This window comes from Lutzomyia longipalpis, chromosome 1, assembly GCF_024334085.1.
Source record: "Lutzomyia longipalpis isolate SR_M1_2022 chromosome 1, ASM2433408v1".
NCBI classification, from domain to species: Eukaryota; Metazoa; Arthropoda; class Insecta; order Diptera; family Psychodidae; genus Lutzomyia; species Lutzomyia longipalpis.
In genome coordinates this window covers 13,048,334-13,075,155 of record NC_074707.1, presented here as the reverse complement: position 1 = coordinate 13,075,155, position 26,822 = coordinate 13,048,334, and the positions used below count along the sequence as shown (strand labels likewise).

At 36.6% G+C, this 26,822-nt stretch overlaps 4 protein-coding genes and 1 long non-coding RNA gene across 6 annotated transcripts; 2 read left to right on the top strand and 3 right to left on the bottom strand.

Moving 5' to 3' along the window:
* Positions 1–971: 971 nt before the first annotated feature.
* On the bottom strand, positions 972–2,163 carry LOC129786323 (putative tRNA (cytidine(32)/guanosine(34)-2'-O)-methyltransferase). The gene is made up of 4 exons (XM_055821253.1): positions 1,979–2,163; positions 1,667–1,918; positions 1,394–1,603; positions 972–1,335 (listed from the first exon to the last, which is right to left on the bottom strand). The coding sequence occupies exons 1-4, from the start codon at positions 2,097–2,099 to the stop codon at positions 998–1,000; spliced, it is 921 nt and encodes a 306-aa protein (XP_055677228.1). The 5' UTR covers positions 2,100–2,163; the 3' UTR covers positions 972–997.
* A 78-nt stretch (positions 2,164–2,241) lies between these two features.
* Positions 2,242–3,216, top strand: LOC129786327 (heme oxygenase 2). Its single transcript, XM_055821255.1, has 2 exons — positions 2,242–2,451; positions 2,556–3,216. Exons 1-2 carry the CDS (start codon positions 2,352–2,354, stop codon positions 3,161–3,163), a joined length of 708 nt encoding a protein of 235 aa, XP_055677230.1. The 5' UTR covers positions 2,242–2,351; the 3' UTR covers positions 3,164–3,216.
* LOC129786319 (receptor-type tyrosine-protein phosphatase zeta) lies at positions 3,101–17,927 on the bottom strand. Of its 2 annotated transcripts, none has more exons than XM_055821249.1 (7): positions 17,407–17,927; positions 8,124–8,521; positions 5,242–6,988; positions 4,988–5,158; positions 4,777–4,919; positions 3,935–4,528; positions 3,101–3,861 (listed from the first exon to the last, which is right to left on the bottom strand). In XM_055821249.1, the coding sequence occupies exons 2-7, from the start codon at positions 8,477–8,479 to the stop codon at positions 3,627–3,629; spliced, it is 3,246 nt and encodes a 1,081-aa protein (XP_055677224.1). In that variant the 5' UTR covers positions 8,480–8,521; positions 17,407–17,927; the 3' UTR covers positions 3,101–3,626. The 2 variants fall into 2 exon arrangements, with proteins under 2 accessions (XP_055677224.1, XP_055677223.1); XM_055821248.1 differs by lacking the exon at positions 17,407–17,927 and adding an exon at positions 15,266–15,474.
* Positions 17,823–19,592, top strand: LOC129786329 (uncharacterized). Its single transcript, XR_008750111.1, has 2 exons — positions 17,823–17,939; positions 18,020–19,592. It is a non-coding gene; the product is annotated as an uncharacterized LOC129786329 (long non-coding RNA).
* Positions 19,593–20,577: 985 nt separating this feature from the next.
* LOC129786318 (elongator complex protein 1) lies at positions 20,578–26,776 on the bottom strand. Its single transcript, XM_055821247.1, has 5 exons — positions 25,808–26,776; positions 25,491–25,744; positions 22,932–25,434; positions 21,043–21,127; positions 20,578–20,842 (listed from the first exon to the last, which is right to left on the bottom strand). Exons 1-5 carry the CDS (start codon positions 26,666–26,668, stop codon positions 20,778–20,780), a joined length of 3,768 nt encoding a protein of 1,255 aa, XP_055677222.1. The 5' UTR covers positions 26,669–26,776; the 3' UTR covers positions 20,578–20,777.
* Positions 26,777–26,822: the final 46 nt, after the last annotated feature.

Sequence of the window (26,822 nt, the reverse complement as noted above, 5' to 3'; positions counted from 1 at the left end):
CGCGTAAGTGAAAATTGCCCGGTCCTCCGAGTGTTAAACACGCGGAAAAATTCCACGTGGAAAAGTCAAGGGAATACAGTGCACTAGTCAACCCGAGCCCCCAATCATGTGTGAGCAAATTTATTTTTAAGTTGTAAGGTGGCATGATTTCTTCTTCTGATATTTTCTTCTTGGCACGATTTCTTCAAATATAAATCTCAAAAGGCAATAACATAATCGAACTCGAAAAAAAAATCAAAAAATAAATTTCAGAGAAATGAAAAAAATAGTTAAAAAAAACTAATTCAATGAAATGGCATAAAAAATAAATTATGATAATTGGCATAAATGGATCAAAGGGCTAGGCATAAGCATAATGTGTGGTACAATGGCAGAATGGCATAAATAAAAAAGTATCAATAATATCATCTCATCCCGCATCATGCGATATCATAAAAACTTTATTTATACTTTCACTGATCTTATTTTGCAAACGAAGTATATGGTTAAAACAAAGAAAAATACTGAAAATGTTCATCTTAATAGGTATGTAAAATATTTTACAACTGAAGTATATAATAAGAATGTCAAGAAAAGATAAATTAATAATGTTAAAAATTAAGCAATAACTATTGTACAGCCGAAGTATGCGTATAAAGTATAAAAATATTTTGAGAGGCGGTGGTTGAGGGATAAGTAGACTTTAAAATCATCAATACACGTCTATAGGGTCTTTTTAAAATAAAAAAAAATCACCTTTTCTGACCCTTCAGCAGCTAGAAAATGGGAAAAATTAAATTTTCTGTGGGGGCGCTATAAAGGGGGTTGGGGCGGAATCCCATATAGCGCTTGTAACTCTTATTGATTCCCTCTACCCCCAAAACAAAATTTTATCAAGATCAAATTAGAATGGAAAATTATGGAAAAATTAGAAGAAATTAGCGCCAAATATACGGCAGTAGGTGAATGGACGATAAAGAATAAATTAACTGTTTTTTATATTGGAAAAAAAGAAAATTTATTTCTCATTGCCTTTCTGGCCTGGTTTCACAATTGCAGCATTTTTCAGCGATACTGTTCTTGTCATTTCAATAATCTCTTCATAAGGTGGACAAATGGGCTTCTGAACAGCATCCTTCCATTCATACTGTCCATCTGTATTCACGGAGAGATTGTAGGACATGTCAGAGTCGTAGTTATGCCGCAAATCCCCGGATACAATGAATGGGATCAGCTTCTTATTAACCTGCGATTCAGTCTGTTCAGTCAGGAGCTTCACGTTGTCAATCATGGGATTAATCATCTGCGGAACGAAACCTTCTGGTGGGTTGTACTTCTTGCACACAACGAAGGCCTCTGGAAAAATTTACGGAAAATCAGTAAACTGGAGATTTTATCAAAAAAAAAAACCTACCCAGGCTGGAATTCCGTGAACTTTGGGGTTTTGTAATGGAGACTGAATCAAAGAAAATATCCAGTTGGGAGTACAGGAGTGTTGTGTCCTTCCCACGAAATATCTTAGCCACAAATGTTCCCCCTTGTGCTAGAACATGCGTCGTGATGCTGAGAGCAGCCAAGAGAAGTTGAGATTGGATGTACTCATCAATGTCGTGAAGTCCAGTGACTGAAAATTATCGAAAAAATGCAAAGATTCCCCATAAAAAGCCATAAATGCTGAGGTATTCACCATCAGGAGCTCCATCACAAACGACAAGTTCAGCTTTCTTGTCCCCAAAGTGATCAATGATGGCCTGTGCTGTACTCAGCTTGGTGATGTCTCCCTGAATTTGGGTAACTCCCGGCAGAGCTGCCATAGCTTGCAAATCCACTGCTATGATCTTCACATCAGCACTCTCCTCTCGTCCTTCGTACAATCTTCGCGAGAGCACTTGACTCCAGCTTCCAGGGGCAGCACAGAGATCAACAGCCCGAGTGACTCCTACGCAAAAACAATTCTTGGTTATTAATTTGAAGATAATTTTGTTAATTTTTCTTATACCATTGAGGATATGGAATGTGTCATCAATTTGCAGGAGCTTGAAAGCACTCCTTGCACGCCATCCTTCCTCCTTTGCCAACCGGTAGTAAATATCTCGCTTGTCTTTTGATGTTTTTCCCATTTTTGCAATAATTTCCGCAAATCCACGCGATTCTTACAAAATATTGGTTTGTCCAATATTTACACGGATTTTCTATGGACAAACCAATAAGTCCACTAAATGCGCAGAGACTGCAAATGTTAGGCATATTTGACATCTTCGCATTGATCAAACGAACGGTTTGTCAAATCAGCTGATTCTCTGTTGTTTTGAAAAACATTCCTAGAAATTGTTGTGGAAATTCTTGCATTTTGCATTTCTAATCAGTGAACAATGGGTGATAATGAGGTGTCATTTACTAAACAAATGCGCAAAGCAACGAGGAATATTCACAGCATAAGTGATGCACTTGTGAATGCAAAATTGGCTTTCGGTGAGTTTTTTTGCGCCACAATTATTGAGAGATTTCCTTTGTTCCCGGCATGAATTTCCTTTTGTCACGTTCACCACTGATCGGAAGTCTTTATTACTTTGTAGCTTTGTCTGATGATTCTGTGTGGGCAGATGGGTTACTCATTTTCTATGAAGTCTTCAAATTTCTCGAGCAAAATGTCCCGGAGACCATTCTTCCGGGAGTATTCCACCGACGTGTTGCTTTCGAAAAGGATTTATCGTTCTACCTTGGAAAAGATTGGGAAAAGACCTATGAACCACGGAAGGAAGTTGTGAAGTACATTGAGCACTTGCAGAGTTTGAAAGAGCGCAATCCCACCCTCCTGGTTGCCTATGTGTACCACCTGTACATGGGACTCCTATCGGGTGGGCAGATTTTGCAGAAAAAACGACGCTTGGCGAAGAATTTCAGCTCAGCGGAAGGTGGTGAGGGAATGGCTGTGACGGATTTTGGAGGCACACCTATTCATGAGCTAAAGACAAGAATGAGACATTTAATTGATCAACTGGCGCAGAATTTCAGCGATGAAACAAAGAGTTTGCTCATTGAGGAAAGTGAAAAGGTCTTCCAGTACAACAACAGCATCATAAGAACGGCAAAAGATGTGAATAAGGTAAATTTGCGAAAGTTTCTTCGTTTTTCTTGTCTTCTATTCATATTCTATCTCATATACAAAGTCTTTACCACGTAGTAATTACATAATTTTAATGCAACAAATATAAAGTGATTTAGAAAAGTATATAATTCTCTTTTATTTTAATCATTGCTGCGTGGAAGAGATTGCTAAATTTTTTGGTGGAAAATATTCTCTTGTTTTTCCCTTTAACAAAAAAATATTATATAATTTTTCTAACAAATGAGTTCTTGTCAATTTAAACAGTATTTACACACAATTTTGCTAACAAAATGATTTTATAATATTAATTATTATATATACAAAAAATATGCGTCAGCAATGGGAGACACAAAAATAATTAATTAACATTTTTGTATAATGTATAGTACCACAATGACCTAAGGCCTCTCTCAGTATTTTGCTACACAGCGAATTCATTGCAATAATCTCTATTTTGAAGAATATTTTTCTTTCTCTATTATTTTAAAGTTGCTTGATTATCACATAAAGGTCCCCATCTTGAAGGCATGATTCTCTCTCAGTTTTCTTGGGCAGGACTCGTGAGTTTGGTCGCATAGGCATTCGCCACTCTGTAGATAAATTCATATTGATCTTGCGTCCGGATCGCACTGGCTCGACCACGGCGCACATAGTAGACGATCTGTGGGAGATCCACTGATCTGGCGGGGGCTTCGAGTGTCCTTAAAGCTATATCACAGGCAATGAGTGTGCCTGTTCGGCCAGTGCCGGGGGAACAGTGAACAGTCAATGGTCTAAAAGTTAAACAAAAAAAAGGAAGTATTTAGCCCATACAGATTGAAAAGAATATTTTGCTAGCAAACTCACCCTTGTGTCGTCCTTTGGAGGGATTTACTTTTATCCACATCACCATTACTTTTCACCTCCTCAACCGCATCACTCGCAGTGTCTTCACTTTGTTCCGGAAGAGGCGACTTCAGGTACGTCCGTGCCTCAAGTAGCATTGCTATAACACTCGATTCATCCGTTGGCATCCCACTTTCGGGCCATTGATACCAGAAGTGCATAATCTCACGCCATGTCTTTGTTGATGCATTCTTGAGATGAATCGTCGATACGGCATACTTGTCCTTCACTTCGCGATTCTTCAATGTCACATGGTAATCCCCGAAGATCCTATTGCAGTCCAACACTGAAGATGGAGGCAGGTATTCGGCGCACTTTTCAATGCCATTCTCCGTTAAATCTGTCGCCATAATGATCACCCTTGAGCTCTGTTCCCAAATCATGCGCCAAAAGTCAATGATGGTATTATCCATTGGAGCTTGACAGGCAATGTAGTAGTTTGAGGGATCCTTGGGACCCTTTACGAAGTTCGCATTGATATATTCGGTCTTTTCGTCACCATTCAGTTGTTTCAGGTGAACACGCGTCTCTGGCAATGGGACAACGTTGGCGTATCTGTGAGAAGCAGAAAAAAAAAGATTTCAGGTGTGATAAGAATTTATTTTTGGTGAGAAATTATCTTAACCGGAATTAGTAATGAGCATATAAATTTAAAGCCAAGGATTTAAAGTAAAAAATTAATAAGGCATCTTTCAGTGGAATGCGTAGAATTTAAAAAAAGTTCATAAAGGGCAAATGGGGTATTGTAGGCCCTCTAATTATTTTAGGAGATCGAAAAAATAATCATAAAAAAAGAACTTTACCTATTCTTATCTTCGCACCCTTGAGGTACTTCGTCCACTCTTGCTGTAACCAAGGGAATCTCTTTGAATTCTTCGTAAATTTTATCCTTATCCTGGACGAATGTGTCAAGTGCTAGGATTGTTAGTAAATTGCACCGAAGACCCTGCAAAGAATCAATTCATTAGAGAACTTCCTCAAAAATTCCCCAATCAAGCATCCCAAGAAACTCACTGGATCTTCAAAAGCAGAATTGCCGTAGGATCTTTTGGACAGCCGGAGATTATTTCCCTTCCTTCGAACACTATTGTACACCGAAACATTGTCCAAGCTGTAGGCGTCCAATCCAACAGGCCTGCACCTTTGTCCGTACGTTAATTGCTTCTGTCTCTTCCGGAGAACATACTACAACATCGCAAAAAAAGAGAGAGAAAAAGAGGGAATTGAGTTTGGATGGATTAGCATGGCGGATGTGTGGATGTAATTACCAAAAATCCAACTAAGATGATCACACCGATAACCACAATTACACTAACTGTGGCTGCAATTATGGTATTCACATCGGTTTCTTCTTCGGGTGCCGCATCGCTGTCTTGAGCCGTAGCTGTGGGTGCGATTGTTGTGAGTTTCTGCTCAATGCTGGCCGTTGAGTCGAATAGAGGCTCATCTGAGGTGAATCCTATGTTTCGATTGGATGTGGGAAAGGGCAGGTACGGTACGTTATTATTGAGATCAGTGGAATCTGCAGTCGATTTAATTTGCTCATTTTGTTCCGTTGAACTTTCCGTTGTCACGGTGCCTTTGTCCGTGGTCACCTCAATTGCTTTCGTCGTTTCCCCATCCACTGAATCGCTGGCCGTGGTGTCTTCAGCTGTGGATTGATTGATGTCTGATTGTTCTGTTGGACTAGCTGTGGGTAATGCATTGGAGATGGTCGTATGACTGTCCTCATTTGGCAGAGCCTTTGTTGTTCTCTTGGGTTCTTCACTCGATAGACGCTCGGGCGTGGAAGCATCGTGATCATCCACCGTGCTGGCCGCAGCGGTGGTCATTGGATTTGTAATATCATTTGTGACATATTCAGCATCCGTATTTCCATCTTCGGAATAGAGAGCAGTGGTTGTGGCTAAATTGTCACTTTCAGCCGTGGTAGCGGCGAGCTCAGTGGTGGTCTCATCAATGGTGCTACCTGTTGATGGGGTACTTTCACTCATTTCACTGCCAACACTTTCCCGGCGCTCCAGTAAATCATCATTCAGTACACTTGGCAATTTTTCTAAATCGCCCATTGTCTCGCTTGGACTTTCTTTGGCTGTTGTTGTGGCCTCCACGGTACTCATCACGCGTCTCTCGATGACATTCTCAGGGGTCTCTCGTGCTGGACTTTCCGGCTGCTGTGTCGTCATGAGTACAGAGATCACATTGTTCTCACCCGCAAGTTGCTCTGGTGTCGTTTCACTTCCATTCTTTGCCATTTTTCCCTCAAGATCACCACTCAACACTGCTGAATTATTGCTGAATTCATTATTCTTCATAATTTCCGTCCAGTCAGCCAGTAACTTCGTAGCCGACGTGGTATTGACGCCATTCGCATCGGTGAGGCTCTCCGATGTTTTATTGGCGAATTGATTGAATTTACTTTTCATGTGTTCGACACTCTTCATACCCGCCAGAGCCCACACTTCCGCCGTATTGGGTATGTTGAGATTCATATCCGATTCCTCTGTGGGGGCCACATCGTGTCCCTCGGCACTGATTATCGCCGCCCGGTGCTGCGTCGTGGGTCTGAGGTACTTGGCCCTCTTTTCACCATCCTTGGTCGCATTGGCGTCATTCTTCTTCAGCTCATTGGTACTTATGTCGTAGTTTTTGGTCTCTATTTCCCCATTGTTGTAGTAGAGAGATGAATTTTTCTCGCTGCTCCCATTGTTATTCGCTTCAGTGACCCCCAACACCAGATTAGCCGCCAAATAATTGTTTTCCGTTGTAGCCGCCACACTTTCTTCATCACTCACATCGTGCCCACCGACATCCACCTTGTCCGTGCGATACATCTTGTGGAGTTCATCAAACTCCGGTGAAGATGGTGTTGTGAGTTCCATCTCACCAAACATTTTCTCATAATCCTTCTCATCGGCATCACTGGACTTCATCTCACTTTTATCACCGTCCAAGCCATCCAACGTTTCTCTCTTCGTAGGGCTAATTGTATTTTCTCCATATGGTGATGTGTACCTAACAATTAAATTTATATTAGCTCTACATGACTAAATTCATCTCTCTTAAGTCTCTTAATTGCCCCCTTCAAAGCAAAACATTCTTTGAATCTCTCTCATACTAAAAGCAATAAAAATTCCTTAAAATATTTTCCTTGAAGAAAAAAGCATCAAAAGTTTTTTTTGTCTGCTTAGAAAAAAACTGTTCATTGTCTGAAAGACAAAGAAAGTTGTTTTACACTGATTTATTTTTATAAATTTGGAGCATAAAAATTGTCTTGGAGCAATTTTGCATGGTTTTTCCACCTTCGTGAGTAATTTTGATGAAGTTTCAATGCTTGAAAGATTTTCATGTAAATCGTTTTATTTTTTTTGCAATTCCTTCATAAATGCATTTAACCATAAATTATGCAGGAGCTAACATTTTTTTTATTTCAACCATTTGGAATGTTGTTGAAATTTGATTGAGACATCATTAAATGATTTTATTTCTCTCATATTTCTTTTAATTAAATTCAAAATTGTTTCTCTGGAGATTTTATTATTGAAAAAGAAAATGAAGAATTTAATCAGTGTTAATTAAATTAAAAGAGCTAAAGAGCAGAAGAAGCATTTAAATATTTAGCAGATATTTAAAAGTTCTTAAAATAGTATAAACCTGCTCTTCAATTAAAAAAACAAGCTTTTGCGATGTTTTCATTAGTTTATCTTTACGTAGTTCCATAAATTAATTTAATTTGAACAATAATGCAGTAATTCATAATATAAATCCGATTTATTTAATTTTTTATCCGATTTTCAACAGTGCATGGAACAATTACATCTTGTCACGAATAAACAAACAAATTCATATAAATATTAAATATAAAATGAAAAAAAATCATACAACTCTCATCAGAGAGTTGTATGATCTGGAAAACATCATGTAAAAGTATTTTGTGAGAGATAATTTCTCCAATCGAAAGATTTATGTTAGAAATTGCCCCTTTCGGACAAAGAAGAAAAGCATAAAAGTCATAAACGGATTTGTTTCTATGCGCGAGTTCAAGCACCCATATGTGAAATCCAATACATAGCTCCATGAGACGGCTTGATTTTCACTCCCAACTTAATGATCTTTCATTTTTTTTCCATCCGCATGATTCTCTAATTACCTGCTCAAGTCAAAGACAAATGGTTTGTCTGTAGTGTTGGGTAATGCTTCCGTTGCACTCCCATTGACAATTTCCACATTTTCCAATTCACCGCCACTCAGTGGTGCGTCCACCTTGGATGCCGTCGCAGCTTCTGGTGCGTCCTCCGGTGAAATTGCATCGTTGGTGGAGTTGCTATTGATGGCCCCGCGGGCAGCATCTGATGCATTCGGTGGTGCTTCAGTTGTGGTCACGGGAGGTACGATTTCTCTTTTGATAGTGGCACCACTCGCAAGAAGTGCCACCATGTGAATAAATGCGAAAAGTGAGATCCATAATGGAGCACAATTACTTCGACGTCGATTGCGATGGATCATCGTGGGTCGCTACTGCGTCTCTACATGCCAACGAAATGGTCTCTAAAAAAGATCGCCATGCGGAATACAAATGATTTCGTTAAATTCAATTTTGATTGTGACACAAAGTGTTTTGAATGATCCACTTTATTCATTAACTCCGAGGGTCTCTCCTTTTTCAATTCAAACATGTGCGTACACACAAAGCGCGACTCATTGCTGGATAATCTTCCAAAGATGTTTTGCAATAAATATGAGCCAAGGATTTTCATTCGAGCGACGCAATTCAAATTTAATTAGCAAAAAGGTATATTATTAGAAGCAGAATAAACGTACGTAGAGGGTGTCCCGGTAAAAACGCTCATTAGTGAATTTAATTTCCGTCCCAAAAAACTTTTTAATTTCTTAATTATGTTTGGCTTTCCTTGTTAGTTGTTTAGTAAGTAAGAAGTTTATTACAGACAGAAACCTAATTCTAATGAATGACTTACATTAAAAACTAAGAGATTAGTCATCTGAATTTAAAAACTTTCACAAGTTTTTCGTTAGTTGCAAAAGTTTTTATCAGAGCTGCGGAATTATACAAGAAAACATAAATCATTCTTTAGCTTCCTCTGAAGCTTTTCCTTCTATTATTATCATAATTATGTGTCATACTAATTTTGTAAAAGAGGGTAATTTCCATATTAATTAGACAATTGCACTGGGACACGCTGTAAATGTAAACCAACGAGATTTCCAATTTTTTGTCTTAAGCGTGACAATGATTTTCAACTGGCGAGCAGTTTTTGTAAATTTCATGTCTGCTAGAGTCCGTGATATATGTGAATTTGGCAAACACATAGCGTTGATCATGAATATTTTTTTTTGGCGGTAAACAAAGACATGGTACATACTAAATCTTAATCAAATATGGTGAGAGGGGATTTTTTCGCAGCAATATGATTCTTCGGAAAAGCCGCGCATTTTACGTGCAAATTCACCTTGATTGCCGTGACTTTGAACGATATTGATGGGACAACGTGCACGCCGTATAGAAGAATCCATTATTCACTTATAGGAGGAGAAACAATAAATGTAAGGCAGTATATTTAGTCTTTGCATATAAATTCATATCGGAAAATTTATTCAGGGTACACATGAAAATTGCTACAAAGCACTGCACGCTATAAGCACAAATGAATCCCTCCCACTATCTCTGCTCATGTGAAGGTTAATTCTATACTTTTCCTAGAAGGTTCTTCTACGTCGAGAATTTTTTTTTAGCTATACATTTGAAATTGATTACACTTTTGTCCGTTAATTCCGTTTCACAAATATTATGTATAGGCAAATATGTAAATTAGGTAAGCACAACAAAGTTATTCACGGTGATTCACTTAATGCTAAAGCAATTGATTGACTTGATTTCAATTGAAAAGGAAAAAATGGGATTGAAAATATATGTCATGTGATTTATTTATTCACAAGTTTTACGCTCCTTTTAGTGACACTAACTTGAATTTATTATTCATGGACTAATTTGAGAAATAAATATAATTTAGTTAGGGTGAGTCTATTCTGATGTTCTTTACCGCTATTCATGGCTTATATATTCACCTTGTGCCATTGAAAAATTATTAGAAATCAAAAAGGTTTCATTAGAATATTAATTAAAATTAAGAAGAATTTATTGAGACACCTAAACTAACGCATTCTGTGCAATGTACATAAGTCTGCTTTGTATTTTCTTCAAAATCCATGAATAAGGGTATTTTCTGTGACTACTTGCGTGATTAATAAATTAATAACACATGTCAGGCGCGTTCACCAAGAGAAACTGAGAGTTTGTAAGAAAGTAACAAATTGAAATGGATGAGATTAGAAAATTTTCTTATTATGCTACAATCAAACTCAAACCTTCTTATCGGTCCACATAATCTCTCACATAAAGATTACGGGACAGAAAAATCAGGTTACATTATAATTAAAATCATGCACGAGGAATCACCCAAAGATCTCTTCCAAAAAAAAAAAAAGAAATTCCCTGAAGCTTTTTGAGATTCAAATCTTTACGGTTGATTGAGTTTCTTTGAGTTCATCGTAAGTTGAAAAAGAATTGATTTGATGTAACAGCGAGGTATGTAATGGAAGAAAAAAAAAGAAAGAAACAATCTTCGATGCAACTGTTAGTAATTCCCATATTGCGTGTGATAGAAAATATCCACCCCGTTTTTATCTCACGACTCTATGAATATAATTCCATCGACAATTTTTCTCGTCAGTGGCGTGTGAGACAGACAAAAACTTGATAGATAAATCCACGAGAGAGAGAAATTTAATTCAATGACGAATTTAAGAGGCGTTTTCTTGTTGAATCAATAAATATGGTGTGTATGAGGAATATTATACAGTGAATCCATATTTTCATAAAAATTAATTAATTTTTTATTTAAAGAATGACTCAATGTTTGGGGAGAAATAATGTGGTTCAATTTTTTTCTTTGATTTCTACTTAGCAAACACTCTACACCCATAAAAATAATTTCTAAAACTTTCCAAGGGAGTGTCTTTTTTCTCAAGAAAAAAATATTCTTTGTGCAATTTTCTTCAACACCAAGTTGGTTTTCTTTTTAATTTCAATTAGGTACGAGCAGTTTCATTGACCTACCGCATTTGTCACACTACTTTTGGGTTTATTTAGGCACTTACAGTGTGATGAAATTTATACTCAAGTACAATTTTATGTAACAAGGCTAAAAGTTACTTTTTGGACATTGCCACCTTACCACGTACCGAGATTATTTCATGGAAAACTATTAAGCTGTTCTAAAGAGGGTTAACTTACTATGTACATATAATAGAGACGTGCGATAACACGAGGTCATGTTGTAAGAAAGAGTTTTATTCTACTGTAATCCAGATTTGCGCATTGTTTAACGTAAAAGTTTGTTCTTTCTCAGTACACCCAGCTATGCAATAAAAATCTGGTTTGAAAAGCTCATAATTTCGCAATTGCTTTTGAGAGAATGAGCGGAATGGGCTATTACTTGTCTTAATGCTGGATATCAAGAAAATTGCATTTGGAGTGAGTTTTTTGATAGCTTACAAGAAAAAAAAACTCTATAGCTTTGAATTGAATTGAATTCTTAACATGAAAAAATTAATATAAATGAAATCATTAAATGGACGTAGTTTCTCTACATTAGAGTACAAAATTTTTATTCTGCCTTCTAGTCTAGAGTTTATTAGCTCTAAATTAATACAAAACTTACCTTTTAAAGCTATCAAGAATAATTTTTCTTTCTCTCTTTTTTCCAACACTTAGAATGTTATGCAAGTTATGCAAATATAACGACGCCATGCAAAGCATGTAGAGGAGAAACATGGATAGATAAAATGCTTTTTTTTTGCCGCTACATAAATATTCTCCACTTGAATCTCGTGAGCATTTAAAATCTTACCATATTGCGCTTTGTCTAAAAAGCACCACAGGTATTCTCTTAGGAATGTTCTTTGCGTTTTAAGTAGTTCTTTTTGGAATATAAATGCGATTGTGCGCAGTGCGAATAAATTAGAATGTTTGGTTCTTCGACAATAAATGTTAGCGTGTCTGTGCCACTGTCAACCAACTTTTTGGTTTCAATTTCCATTGCGCGGAGGCCCCCCTTTAACAAAAAAAAAGAAGAAGACATTGCGATAACATGGAATATCCTCAGGTATAGGTCGTGCAGTGGCACACAAATCAAGGTAAATAAATCGGTGTTTTCACTTTGAACTGTGTGTAGACTAAAATAGGCATGACAATGAACTGAATTCGGATGCCTCAACCGCGATGCCCTCATAAATGGTCCCATCACCGCCGTCAGAAAATTAAAGACATGCAATCACTCAAAGACACACCACGTGTGCAACCGGAGCGCATCACATCGTAGCGAGAGGTTTTTTTTTTATTGCACAATTATATTGTGCTGCAATTGTACATTTCCTTCATATTCAGTAACTTCACTGAGTGATCATAATGACAAATAATGCTGCACCAAGAGAATGTTCTCTTAGAGCAATCAAGAAGTTCTACATGGGAGAAAATACAGCACTTAAGCTACATTTGTGCAGCATTATATGCAAACTGCATCATAGAGTGGAAAAACTGTAAATATTGAGTTATCTTTCCTAACAGTTGATGACGGTATGGCTGCTATATATGAAAGATTTGGATGATGGCTGAGACTTTCTAGAGCGTGACCTGCATTCTCGAGGTAGTTTTGAGAGATTGGTATAGGTGAGGAAGACGCAAGAACAAGAAGGATTTCTTGCAAACAAAATTTATGTCTTTTCGCGTACTTTTGTGACCCATTTAGTTGCCCTCTCGTTGTATAACAGCGCAAAATGTATGAGAGAAATTTTTGTCCACATGTACAAATCAACAATGCTGGTTGGCGGTTCTTCGACCCAAAGAGCAAATACTTTAATTTGCATTAGATGTGGTATTAGAGGAAATAGTGTAGAAAGAGCCCAACATTTCACGCAATTCACTGCAAAATATATAATGTACGTACAGCTCTTTTCACCACCAAACAACGGAGAAAATTCAAATTAATGTCTTTCACTAACAATTTTCATACCAAAACAAATTCACAAAGTATGTAGAACCCATTCTTTTGCTAATATAAATAAACAATGTTTAAGCTCCGCATGTCCTAATAAAAGTTTCCCCAAGAAGTATTTATCTGATTTACGTTTATGTAATTTGCCATTTAACAGCTCGTCCAGTACAAGAGCTCTTTTCCATTGTTGGTTTTTTTTCCTTCTTTCAAGTCGAAAATTGCTTTATATATTCTTCCCAACATGGAAACAAAAAGTTCGTGAGGCAATATGCTATTGATAATTGAATTTAGGTTTTTTTTTCAAATTGCAGAAAAAAATACATATAAATTATTCTGCGGGCTTATTTTATTGTGCCTAGTTAAAGTTAAGTAAAATCACTTTATTTTTTTTTCCAGGTGATGATTCCATTTTATCTATTACGAAATTCTTTTTTTTTTAATCAATAAAATAAAATGAATGAAAAAATAGTTTTCCATGAAGATTTGGCTTTGGAGAGCTTTTTTTTAAAGCATTCTCAAACACTAAGGAAAATCCATTCTAGATTACAGAAAATAAAAGATCAAAAAACTTATTATCCTTCAAATTAAATGAGAACTTTGGCATGAAATCAAGAAACGAAAGAGGTGACCCAACTCATGTCTTTACACGGTGTCTAATTTTATAGTTTTCGAAATGGAATTGTAAATGTTCCATTAAGTTAATGGCTCATTGATGATTTTCTGGTGCAGACATTTAACAAAGACTTTGAGAAAAATCAGGATCAAGCTTAAAAAAACTAACCGATTTTTCCCAAAAAGAATTTTTTCTGCCATGAAAACAAGAACATGCTCCTCGAACATCATTTTAAGTAAAATTTATGGATTTCTCCGTAAAAAAAAACAATTCTCTCTCATAAAATTAGTCGATTTATTGGGGACAATTGAAATTAGCATTTAAATTTTTACAAGAAATTGTCAGGGAATTCTCATCTTTTACTAAGGAATTGATGAGAATTAATTTGGCTAATAGAACACTAAAGTGCGAAAAATAAACAATAATTGTGATGGGTTTAATGACCACACTTATGGCGCACATGGCACTATTATTAGACAATAAATATTACGCTATTTTCTCGTTCCTTGAAAGCGCAAGGTATTATGTGTGGCTCCATGTAATTGAGAAATTAATTGTAATTGAAATTTTGCGTATAATTGACTTGACTCTAATTGCATTACATGCACACCCAAAGAGTTTTTCACTGAAGAAAGGTTTTTTTTTCTTCTCTTTATTCTTTCATAAATAAAATCCAAATAAAAGTAAAAATACAAAATAAATTTCATACACCGCATACCATTATTCTTGAGCATGGGTAGACAAACTGTATGGCTTTGTTGGTGGGGTATTGTGTGTTGCTGTTGGGAAGTAAAAATGAAGGAAAATATGAGAAGAAAAAAATGTGATATTGAGACAAATTGCCGGAGCACCCAGACGGTGAGATATATTCCTACGCCCGGGAAAAGAATACGATAATTGTATGATTTAATACAACAAATAGTGTGGCACTCGTGGCATCTATTTGACTTGAGAGAAAAAAGTGTAATGAAGCTTGTGTTATAATTTTGCATAGGAAAATATATTTTTTGATAACACGAGTAAATGCTTTCGATTATTCCCACGCTTCTCATCGGCACGGGGAATGCTCGTTGATTTGCACACCGCGTAAAAAATGTGCGTAGAGGTATAGAGAGAGAAAGAATGGAAAAAATAGTGACTCATTGAGACGTTTCACAATGCCTCCGTCACTTTTTGGATGATTTAGTAAATGTGTCTCACGTAAGCTCAAAGGAGGTTTCACTTCGCTATTTACCAGAACATTCACACTTTCAGCGCACTAAACTCTTCTTTTTTTCTGCCTCAACGAGATCACCGCTGTTGGTTGATAAGACAACAAATTGATAAACATTCCAGGATCATAAATAATGTTCTACATACATATTTGTGCCAACTTCTGCTACATATACTTTACTATGCGAGCCACTCATCTAGAACTTTTGCCCATATGAATAAATATTGGGTCAAGCTACACTACATTTTCGCTTCACCCTCATCATTTTTGGGTCACATACTTAACCTCCTGCTGATCCACATTTGTATCAAAAAAAATATTATTCGAATTTCTCTCTAACTGTTCTCCCCAGCACTCTATCGAGTGGAAAATATTAGCAAGAGTGGTAAGCTTACCTCCACGCAACATCTTACTCATTACTGGCACACACTTAAGGCGTCATCGAACAGGTGCTATTAAACAACACAAAAAGTCATTTACAAATGAAACATTGCCCGTTTTATTTTCTATTTTCCCGATAACGCGCGCTCTGCTAAAAGATCGTTTATCACACCATTTCATTGCCTTCAATGCCTCAAACGTTATCGAAGGTTTCCCTTGCGCCAATACACTGCAAATTTACCGTGGAAATTCTCATTTGGTGTGCAAGAAAATACGATAATTACGTACTTATACCTTGCACAATGATTGATTGAATTGAATTTTAAAAAATGTAGAAGAAAGCTCGACTTGAAATTATTTGTTCAACGAGAAATTGAATTAAAAGCTTTCCCTATTTGTTCAAATACCTGATGAAAGAGTAAAATTCTTTCGAATTGTCGTCTTTAAATTAATGTTCTAAGAGTATTCTAGATGCTCTGTGTCAAACACCCGAAGAAACTGAAAAAGAATTTCCTAAGTGTCTGCTAAGTTTTTGTTAAGAAAAAGTATAAGAAAAACTAGTGATGTTCTTATTGAGAACATCACTGTATTTTTTAAAGAATAAATTCGTCTATTTTACAAACTTAACCAACAAGGAAGTATACTTTTGTCAAATCATAAGAAAACATGTTTTATGCTGATTTTTAACAACACGACTGTTGCTGAGAAAATATATTTTCATTAGAAATTTTTCTTCAAAGCATTTTTGAGACTTTTTTTAACCGTCATATGAGAAATTTAATTAAAAATAAAAATTTACTTCAGATAATTTTTATTTGAAATGTTTTTTCTAATACAATTAATACAATGTTTTAAATTCTTTTTTTATTATTTTCTTATTTATTAAATTAATCTGATAGAGTTAAATTTAAAATCACAAAGATTACTAAAGCATATTAATTTTATTGCCACGTCATGATATTGCAAAGAAAGACGAGAGAGACAGATCAAAATATTTCTCCTTTTGTTAAAACCGTTAAAAGATTAACAAAGAAGATTCTTGGGTCATCGTTTGATTCTTGGAATGATGCTGTCACACCTGTTGGAGATGATACTTTACAGGTGACTAATTCAGCGATACTCCTAAAAATAAAACTGCCAACTCCTTCAAGGCTCAATAGCTCCTTGAGAATTTTACCTTCACCCATCACATTGAGCCCTTTCTGCAAAACTTTTTTTCTCAGTGCAAAAGCGAGAACTTTATCGGGCAATTCATGTGAACTTCACTCAAATAATGAAAGCTATATGTACACACATTATATACTTTTAATGACTTTGTAGCGACTTTTAAATGCAAAATCAATCAAACACTATATTTGCAAGAAGAGTGATAAACTTGAAACGAGTTATTCAAGGTCTATCCGTTTTGCATGCAAATCATCATCTGGCCCTCTTTGCCATTTTTGGAATATTTTTCGGGCACGAGCTTATTTTATTTTCCAATAAATCGCATGGCGAAGAGTTTTTTTTTTTCTTTTCAAATATTGGGTTGTTTTTGTATCGTTTTCTTGAGAGATTTTATGGATTGTTTTTAAGTTTTTTTCATTGCTCAAGAGAAGGGAAGTGGTGTGAAAAATTTTGCAATGTAGATGCTCAAATGGAGGCAGCTTTTTTTTTTTAATAAATATAATTCTGATTTTGTGCGATTCAGGAAGTTTCATTATACACCTCGCGAAGGTGCTTACATAAAATGTCTGATGCACATACACACAGATGATGATATTTGTTGGTCAATCATTTACAGTGGGCTTTCGCAGTAAAGCTAAAATAAATTGTGGAGTATTGAGAGCAACTACTTATTGGCCCAAAAGCTTTCTTGGGGTAAAGAAATGAGCTTTTAGTCAAATAAATAAGATTTTTTTTTGCAAATCTTTCATTCTTATGAATTATGAGAATTTCGATCTCTACGATTTGAGGCTGTACTGCGAGACCAGACTGTACCTACTCTACCTGGCGGATGTGTGTGCTGTATAATTTGAGAAATACCGGGCACACACCATCTCACCTGGTGTGTGGAGATGTAGTGAATTGAACTGTTTTTACGTAAAAGACTGCGCGCTATGTATGAAGAAAGAAGGTTTATTTAGAGAGTCACTATGTCAGATAAACTTATTACCTTTAGTGGAAGGTGTTGCTCCAGCAATGCGTCTGGAATAGCTGATCAACTGCCTAAGGGTTGTTTCTCTGTGTTCTCACACTATTCCCCCACACAAATTCGCGAGAAAATTTCAATAAATTCTCCAATTTGCCATGGCGCTTTGGAATTTCCTGCTGAAGGTCTGGGGGGTATCCAAAAGTGAACGTGATGACGTGCAGTGTTAATTTTCCAATAATATTAATAACACCCCCGCTCCTTAATTATTTTATTCACAGCACCACCACACTCTGTTCCTTTTTTTTAGTAGATATTTATTTCTTATCACTGATTCACTGTTCTATTGTGGGATTAGCTTGTGGCACAATTAAGTGGGAAAATGTGCAGCCTGTGTGTAAAGTCGAAAGGCCACTCGCGGAGGCAACACAACCGACCACTCTGTTAGTTACAATCCAATTGCGCGACTCACTGCTGGAGAATGAACTGTTGAACACTGCCGCAGGTCTACGGAGAAGTCTCGAAGCTAGCAAATCTCACTACACAACTCTCTATAGGTATTCTTCATTCATACTCACGCTGAAATGTTCCCTCTCTCGCTTCCACCAACTTCTCTCTCTCTCGTATTTCTCTCCAGAAACTCCCACCACTCACCAGCCGTCCATGGGAGTGAGATGGTTTGTAAGATGTGCGAAAGAAGTGGCTGGTAGTGGACAAAATATTTAAAATTCAACGGAAATGTTTTGCGTCTTTAAAGGACCCCAAATGGGTCATAAAAACAAAATTACTTTTCTTACTAGACCATACAGCGAAGAGAGAAAAATTATATCGAGCGGCAAATATAATGGATGGTAATATTGCGAGTAAATTGTGAGAAACACAGTAAAAATATTTTATAGGGAAGACTGGGGATGATTGATTCTCACAATGCAATTAAAAAAATAATATATTTTGAGAATTATTTTAAAAGGATTTCTCGCGAATTTTAACACCTGAAAATCGACTTGAATGGTTAGCCAGAATCTGACTCAAGTGAAATTCTAAGTTTTTGAAGAACTGCGGGGATGAGTTGTATTTTTTTTCAAAATTGAATTGTTTTTAAGTTTGTTTAGCATAGCTTTATTAAAACCATGGAAAAAATTTAATTTTAAAAATAGATTTTTTTTATTGAAAAACTGAACTTTTTTTTTGGCTTGAAAAGCTTGATTAAATAAGAGGATACAATTAATGAGAAATTCACAAATGAGTCTTCACAAAAACACTCACAGGGCCCCAGTCTCCTGTAATGGGATGCAATAAAAAGAAGAAGCGTGGAAGGAAATATTAGATCTGAAAAAATAATTATTAGTGAAATTTTTATTACAAATTGGTGGGCAAATGATTTTTTTTATTGAACTCCGTTAAATGGTCTCGTGGTTTTGGTGTTTCTGGGTGACACCAAACAATCAAAACTACCATAAGATTTTCCTCTCACACAGAGTAATTTAGTGACACACAATTGCGATAGTTTTTCAAAAAAAAAAAAAGATATCCATCTATCAATTTCATTAACGGTCCTTTTCATGCAATTTTTCATTAAGTTCCATTTTATTGCCATAAATCATCTTGAGATGAATGGGAAATGTTGTTGAGAGGTCTTTCGGATAATACTCTTCATGCGTTTCAATTGATTTTCTTATCAAACTGAAAATGCCATATGTTTATTTTTTTGCAGGAAATTCCACAGAGTTTAGTAAGAATTTGTTGGGAATTTATAGAGGCGTTTCTTGGGTGCGATTGCAAGAGCTGCGAGCTCTTGATAAAGTAAAATATAGAAATGGAATCAGTCGACAAACTGGTCATTCAGTTGATTCAGAAAATGAAACTAGAAATAGGAATCTTTAATGTTCTGTAGGCCTCATATTCATTTATAATTTATTTTATAAAATCATTTAAAATTTATTTTTAAAAATTCTTTGTAGACTTTCTCAAGTTTCATTAAGAAAACAACACGATGAAAGTTCTTTCTATAACTTTTTATAATAACTTGCTATATATTTAATATGAAAGTTGACCGTGTCTTTCACTCTGCTCTACGTTTGTAGAAAGGTTGTAAATAGCTGCAATGCATTCTGTACAAGAGAATATAAACGAATTTTCATGTTTCTCAATTAAAGAAGAAATTACTTTCTCAAATGGAGAAAGAAGAATAAATGTTTTAGCTTAAGAAACTACTCTCTGTGTCAATTTAAATTATGTTTAAGCTTCTGCTAAGTGCAAAAGATTAGCAGCACACTCGCAATGTCTTCTTTGGAGTTTGAGAGTTGTACTTTTACACCCTGGCCCGCAATTTGTGAATGGCACGAAATGTGTGGTTTGCATGAATTTTAAATCGAATTAAGAGAAATTACTCCTCCATGCTCTACTCTTCGATAGACCCCAATGGGTGCACAATATTGTTGATCAATATCGTTGGATTATTTCACGGCAAATTAGGTAACTTTTCGCTTTGGTGAAAAATGCCCCCAGATTTTGCACGAAATTGCACTTTACACGTCAAAACTTCCTCGATATTCATGCCATTGTGCACCTTTATTGGTTATATTGGATGTAAAAAAACTCTCTTGTTACCTACACGAAATTTAATTGCATTTTTGCGAGGCAATGGTACATGTTTCACGGTCTAATCATCACCTAAAATGTTGAACTTCTTTCTTTTTTCTCTAAAAAAAAAACCTTTTTCGTAATCAACAATCTAAATTCTGTGGATCAGTGGGTAATAGAAAATTGAAGTCCGCACCATCGAGAGAACAACAACTCGGCAGATGAAGAAAAAAACGTCGATTTTTTCCGCGGCAACTTTCGCGCAACTTCTGCAGCAGCTTCCGAGTGCTGTGAGGTGTTTGTTGCATTGTGTGTTAACCAGAGTGTAATTATGGATTGCGGAACAATCACTTACAGATAGCATAGATACATTTACATGCGTGAAAAAATCAATTTTTTTCTCCATCTTGCTGGGCCACTCCCAGCTTGAGAAAGAAATCATCATGCTGTGCGGGGATCAATGACAAGAAAATGTTGGAGGAATGATCGTTGAATTCCTCCAACACTTTGTAATTTAATTGTGGCAGAAAAGTTCATCATCATTTACAATTTATTCTTCCACTCTGTAATTTCATCTAAATATTATTGTGCGGAATTGCAATTAAAAAACTATTTTATATTACAATTATATATTCAGATTATTTTGTTCACATCTCCACGGGAAGAAGGATGGCATTTCAGCCCCTCTTTTGTACAGTGAATTACATACATATTTCTATTGCAATATTGCAACAATAAAACAAAAATTATATCTTACAAATTCACCATAAAGACAGAAAAAAAATCAATCTTAAAATGTGAATTAAATTAACTCACTTAAATATTTCATACTCCCAGTTAATCTGTGTTAGGTGTGGCTTTATCCTCTTGTGGGGTTCTGAAATTGCAAAAAGAAAAGAAAAAGAAATGATATTATGCAATATACTGCCCGCTGGCTACGGACAAGAAAATAGAGCGCGGTAAGTTTTTTTTATGTGCAAACTTTCGTCTTGGCTCAATTGGCAGCCTGGTGAGTAAGAAGCTTTTTCGCGGAGAATTTAGAAGGCATTTTAAAGTGAAAATTTTTCAATTACATACCCACAATTTCAAAACGTATATCATTCGGAATCCAAATTTCATCCAGTGATAGTTCAATGGTGTGCAGCAAGTTCTTGTAGCAGTGCTGCAATAGACAAGAAAAACTGCGTTAACCCTTTATTGCGCCAACACTTGCAGATTCATATCAATCATTTTTTTCTTTGTAATTCACATTAAATCAAATTTTATGTGATTTATTACGATTTATTGCATAAAAATGCACAAATAATCTCATTTTTTTATAATCTTGATTAGAATTAGCAAAATTATTGAGAAATTGGATTTTTTTTTAAATTGCTTATGTTTATAAATCAATGCTGAATGCAGCTTAAGTAGTTTTATAATAAACAGAGGAATTCCAAAAGTATGTACTTCATTAAAATGAACACAGGGTGGCGGTAGGTCAATCGGTTAACGCTCCGATTTGATCATACCCAATATCGCTACGAAGCGGGTTCGATTCCCTGCTGGGTAGATTTTCTACCTTTCCTTGGCCAAGCGTTTCCTAATACCGGTTTCCTTCCCATTCCTCTCTTTCGCACAAAATAATGTGTGCACAGAGAAGTGCACACACAAAAAAAATAAAATCGCACAAAAAACAGTCACACAAAATCAAAGTGAGTTCAATAGAACTTCACTCCACACAAAAACTGCGGGCGATATTGAATAAAAAGCCCCATAAAATCCTAACCCTTTACCTTTTTTTTAAAATGAACAAATGAAAGTTAATCAAAAGCATTTTGCAATAAATCATTAATAAATCACAGGAAGACAGCCTATTTCGAAATAAAAACTTGTTGTTTTTTCTATTAATAAAATAGTGATAAGTTTTTAAACAGCTTAAACAATAGCTAGTTAACCCTTTCGCGTTCATTGGATCATACAATGATCCAACAAAGAACAACAAGGAATCAGTGATGTGATTGACCGTAAATTATTATTCAAGAAATTAAGATGGATTTTCGGTTGTTTTTAGGTTATTATTTTTTATTCTTCTACGACGTTTCGGACTGTATGATTCCTTCCTCAAGGCATCAAAATAATTAACATTAACCGCGTGATTGGATGCCCTGAGGAACGACTCATACAGTCCGAAACGTCGGCAAAGAATAAAAAAATAATTAGCCTAAAAACGACCGAAAATCTGTCTTCTTATTAGTTTTCTTGGGCAAGGAATAGGCAAAGAATAAGATATCCTTAAAGATATTTCTCATTTTCCACTGAAATGAACTGAAAAAAATCGCAAAAATTAGCCCAAAAATGTAAATAATGACGTCAACATCGGGATTTTTTTGTGTTTGATGCATGCTAATTTTTCATCGATGATTTTGCGACGTATTTTTATTTTCTGCATTAAAAGGGACAAAAATCATAATAGTGACGTCATTGTTTGCATTTTTGAGTAAATCTTTTGTTTGTCTTTCCAACACATCTCAGTGAGAAATGGAAATTCAATTTGACGAATTATTTTTGTTTGGATTTGCCACAAAATCACGCGTATTTCGATTCATTCCACAAACAAAAGGTTTTCCTGTATAAAATCGAGTAAACTTCTTTTCAATAAACTTTTATAAATAAAATTCATAGAATATCCATCTAGAATGATTAATGATATATTAAGAATAAATATCTCTTCTAAGCTCTCGCAAATGAAGAGAAAATATTTTGTAAATTTAGCTCAATTGATGATTAACTTCTTTTGTATTCTTATAGCAACGTTAAAGTTCTCTTTTATCTATGAAGAAGATTTTTTTCTTTTTAGCAATGAATGCGTCTTATTGCAAAGAGATGAGAGAAAATTTCTACTACACAATTAGGCACAAATATTAATGAATTGGCGATTGATTAGTTATCCCGTTCTGTTAATAATGTGCGCAAGTTATATTCACCTGTAGTTGCTTCCCCATTTCATCGATATTCAGCATAATTGTTGCTTTGCAAATCTCCTTTATGTGCTGCTGCTGCCCAAAGCATTTGATGGCCAAATTGTGGAGTGCATCGATGAGGGCAATGTCTTCAAAGGGATTCCCCTCCTTGAGACTGTAGAGCTTCCTCTTGTGCTTTCGTCGGCTTTTGCTAGACTTGTGCGTCTTGGACGATCCCCTAGAGCTCCCCGTGTGCTTCGTACTGATGACACTCGTTGTGTCCGAGTACAAATCACAATCATCAAAATGATTGGGATCCTCCTCTTCTGGCTCTTCCGTGCGCTTCTTACGTACCACACTGAGGCGCGTTTTGTAACTCACAAATTGCATTCTGTCGTTTCTCATGCAATCCATTAGCACCTCTGTGTAGCTCCGCAAATGCCCCTGTATGTAATCCCGTGTGCAATCACTGCCTTTGCATTCGTTCCACTCATAAATTGCTGCCATGTACAATTTTCCCTCGAGAAGTGTCTCAATCACTTGCTGTGAGTCTTTAATGTGAACCTTTATGAGATCCGCCGCTTCTCTGTATTTCCCATTCTCAATCATAGCGGGTATGAGGCTGTGTACGAACTCCTTGAGCTCCTCATCTGCCACTCCTGAACTCATCTTTAGCGACAGGCTTCGATTGAAGTCCATTGTGTTCTTGGCTGTCTGAATGGCTTCATCTAAATTCCCAGCACGTTCATACATCAAGCTGGCTTCCTCGAGAAATCCTCTGTAGCGCAAATGATCTGCATAGGCTTTAGCAATACTCTTGTATTCCTCCGAGTTTGATGGGAAGAGTGTGAGAGCTTTTGCATGGAGATGCCGATCCTTTACAAGCTTGAGGCATTCATCGAATTTCCCTTCACACTTTGAGATATTTTCCAGCGCCTTTTCATACCGTTTGAGGTGAAAATCAATCTTGAAACGTCTGTAGTACTCATCCAATTGATTGAGATCATTGAGGTAGGAAATATACTCTTTGGGATCTTTCTGGGATTTTTCAGCGACAAACAAAACCAATCTGAAGTCATACATTCCCAGAGCAATGTCGTACAATTTGTTAACATCCACCAAGTACAGGAGATAGTTTAGGGCGTCTTCAGATTCAGAAAAATCCCCCAAATGTCCTCCATTGGCCTTCTCTGCATTCCTAATCTCGCAAATAACTCTCAGTGCACTCTCAATGTCCTTTCTTTTCACGAAACTCGTTATAATTGGTAGAAGCAGGTGCTTTTCATTCCTACTCTGCATTTTCTTACACATTTCCTCACAAATCCTCTCTACTTTCCCTTCTATCGTGTAATTCTCGGGATATTCTCGTACCTTCAGCATTCGGTATGATCCTTCGTAGATTGTTGTGGTTACATCTTCATTTTGGAGGTCTGTTAGGAAGAGATTCAACCAAGATGGGTTGCTAATCTCATTGAGAAAAACATCGATCTTCTCAAAGAATTCCTTCGGATTGTGATCGACAATTAAATTGAGATTAATCCGTTGTTTACGGAGAATTTCATAGGCCTTCCTGTATTGATTTTTGTGCAGCAAATCTCCAATAATCAGGAGGGTGAGTGCTCGTGGTTGGATTGCTTCTAAATTCCCACGTGGCATCTGCAGCACTGTTCTATCGTGTTTGGGGACAATTGCGACGATCCTGGCTCCTCTTTCGGTCTTCCTCACAGTATCCACATTCATGTTGGTCAAATTGATGATCCTCAGCTCGTCCACAGTTGTGTACAGGAGGAATGGATGAGCTACGGCGAAGGATGTAACGTCCTGTTGGAATTTATCGCCATTCAAGTAGAGCATTTGGCGGGTTTGTAGTGAGAAAATCTTCTCTTCGGCACCAATCTTCACTGAGACTGTTTTCTCACAGAATTCCGGAAGGGAATAGAATTCCTCACACCCGGCAAATTTTCCATTCGATATCTTTACTTTCAAGACGCTTTTGTTCAACAAGGATACAATGAGGGAATTTCCATCGCACGACGTTATCCCTGTAGCAAGATTATTTAGTTTAATCTCATCCACAGTGTCCCACATAATTTTATACTTTCGCATTAAAATCAAGCGGGATTTGTTATTCTTCGTTGGAGAGTCAACAATCAAGAGTTCTTCAGTGAGCCAATGGAATAAATTATGTCCATGAAAGCTATTTTCAAAGATCAAACATTCAACTTCCTTGCATCCCTCTATGTGGCGCACTGGAGACGGACCGTCCGTAAATGAGCACTCATAGATGGTCAGGAGATTCTGATTCGTCACTGTGAAGAATTTATTACTGTCACAGGGATTGGCGGGATGCTGAATGAATCCCACGTAGTTTATATAGTCCGGACATGTCAGTGTGAAGGCACACATTGGTGGAGGAACAACAACACCCCGGAAGTTTGTCAACAAGACATTTTTTCCCTCAATAACTCCTACAAGTGATTCATCTTGATCCGTTTGACCAGCAGAACAATTTACATCGTAGCTCCATCTGAAAAAATCAATTTAATTTAATTTTAAAAATGAATTTTCCTAAAAGAATCTTACCTGTAAATGTGCGTAGATCCTGTATCTCTGAGGACATATAGAGATTTGCATTCGTAGACTGAAGAATCCCAGTCAAACATCCAAACGGGAGAGGAAAAGGTGAGACACTGCTTTAGATACCAATGATAGTTTCCCATTGTGTACAAATAAATACTCGTTTGTTCTTCACTACCCGGAAATAAAGGTGCTAAAGAAGAAGTAAGAATGGCCAGGATTGTAGAATCATTGCTCCATTTGAGAGCTTGGACAATTTCCTGCAAGAGAATAGAAGGAAATTAATAAAAAGAAAACTCGAGATTCTCGAAATAAGTTTTTACATTTTCTCTCTTGAAGGGAAGACAGAGCTCACGATGGCGTAGGCCATTCTTCTCAAAAAGCGCAATGACATATTTATCAGGGAGATTCTGAGGAACAGCAATCCACAGCCCAGATGGCTTCCAAGCTATTGCACCCTCCAATCCTAGGCATTTTTCCGACGTATACTGGAGCTTTCCATCGCGGCTGAATACTTTGAATAAACGTTGACTATCTCTGAGGAAATTTACGGCAAAATACTCTCCATCTCCTCTCCAGACAATGTTAATCTTTGAGTCAATTTTCTCATCTTCCGGAAGGGAATTTGCTGGTAAGTCTGTGATTTCCTTCTTCTGGGCGGCTTTCTTGCCTGCTGAACCGTGAAATTGGGTCTCCTTCTTACCCCATCCCAAGACCACAAACTCACTATCACCGAAGCTACTGTCCAGCAGATTAACTTCCTCGATGATGTCAAAAAGGGAATCCATCACAATGATCTTACTGGATTCAGTGGCAAAGACAGCAATCTCCTGATCAGGGCTCCAGCTCATTTCTCCTATACTTTCTCCGCATGATCCAACATCTTCCAATCTCTCACTCTGGGGATCCCAGAGAAGAATATCTCCGGATTTCTTGGCAATGCAGAGTTCTCCACTGCGCTGGAGGTGTTCAACTGATAGAAGATCTTCCAGTGGGAAAAGACTCCCAGATGACTTGCCATCCTTCTCAATGGAGAACATCCCATCTTCCTGACCTCCACAGTAGTACCTGCTCTCCCAGAAGAACCATCCAGCGCGTGGCAGGTCTGCATCTTCGTTTTCATCTTCTGCACGATTTCTTTCCCCAGCGTGGGTTTCTTTGCACAATAATGTGAGATTTCGCATTATCTCTCTACAATTTCTTCACTAAAACAATTTATTAGAAAACTCAAGAAGATAAATAAAAATTCCGCAAAAACATGTGGGCCTGTCCCGGTAGAACACAAAGTTTTTATTTTGGTACTCCGACTATCGTTCGTACTGAAACTATTGCCCACCT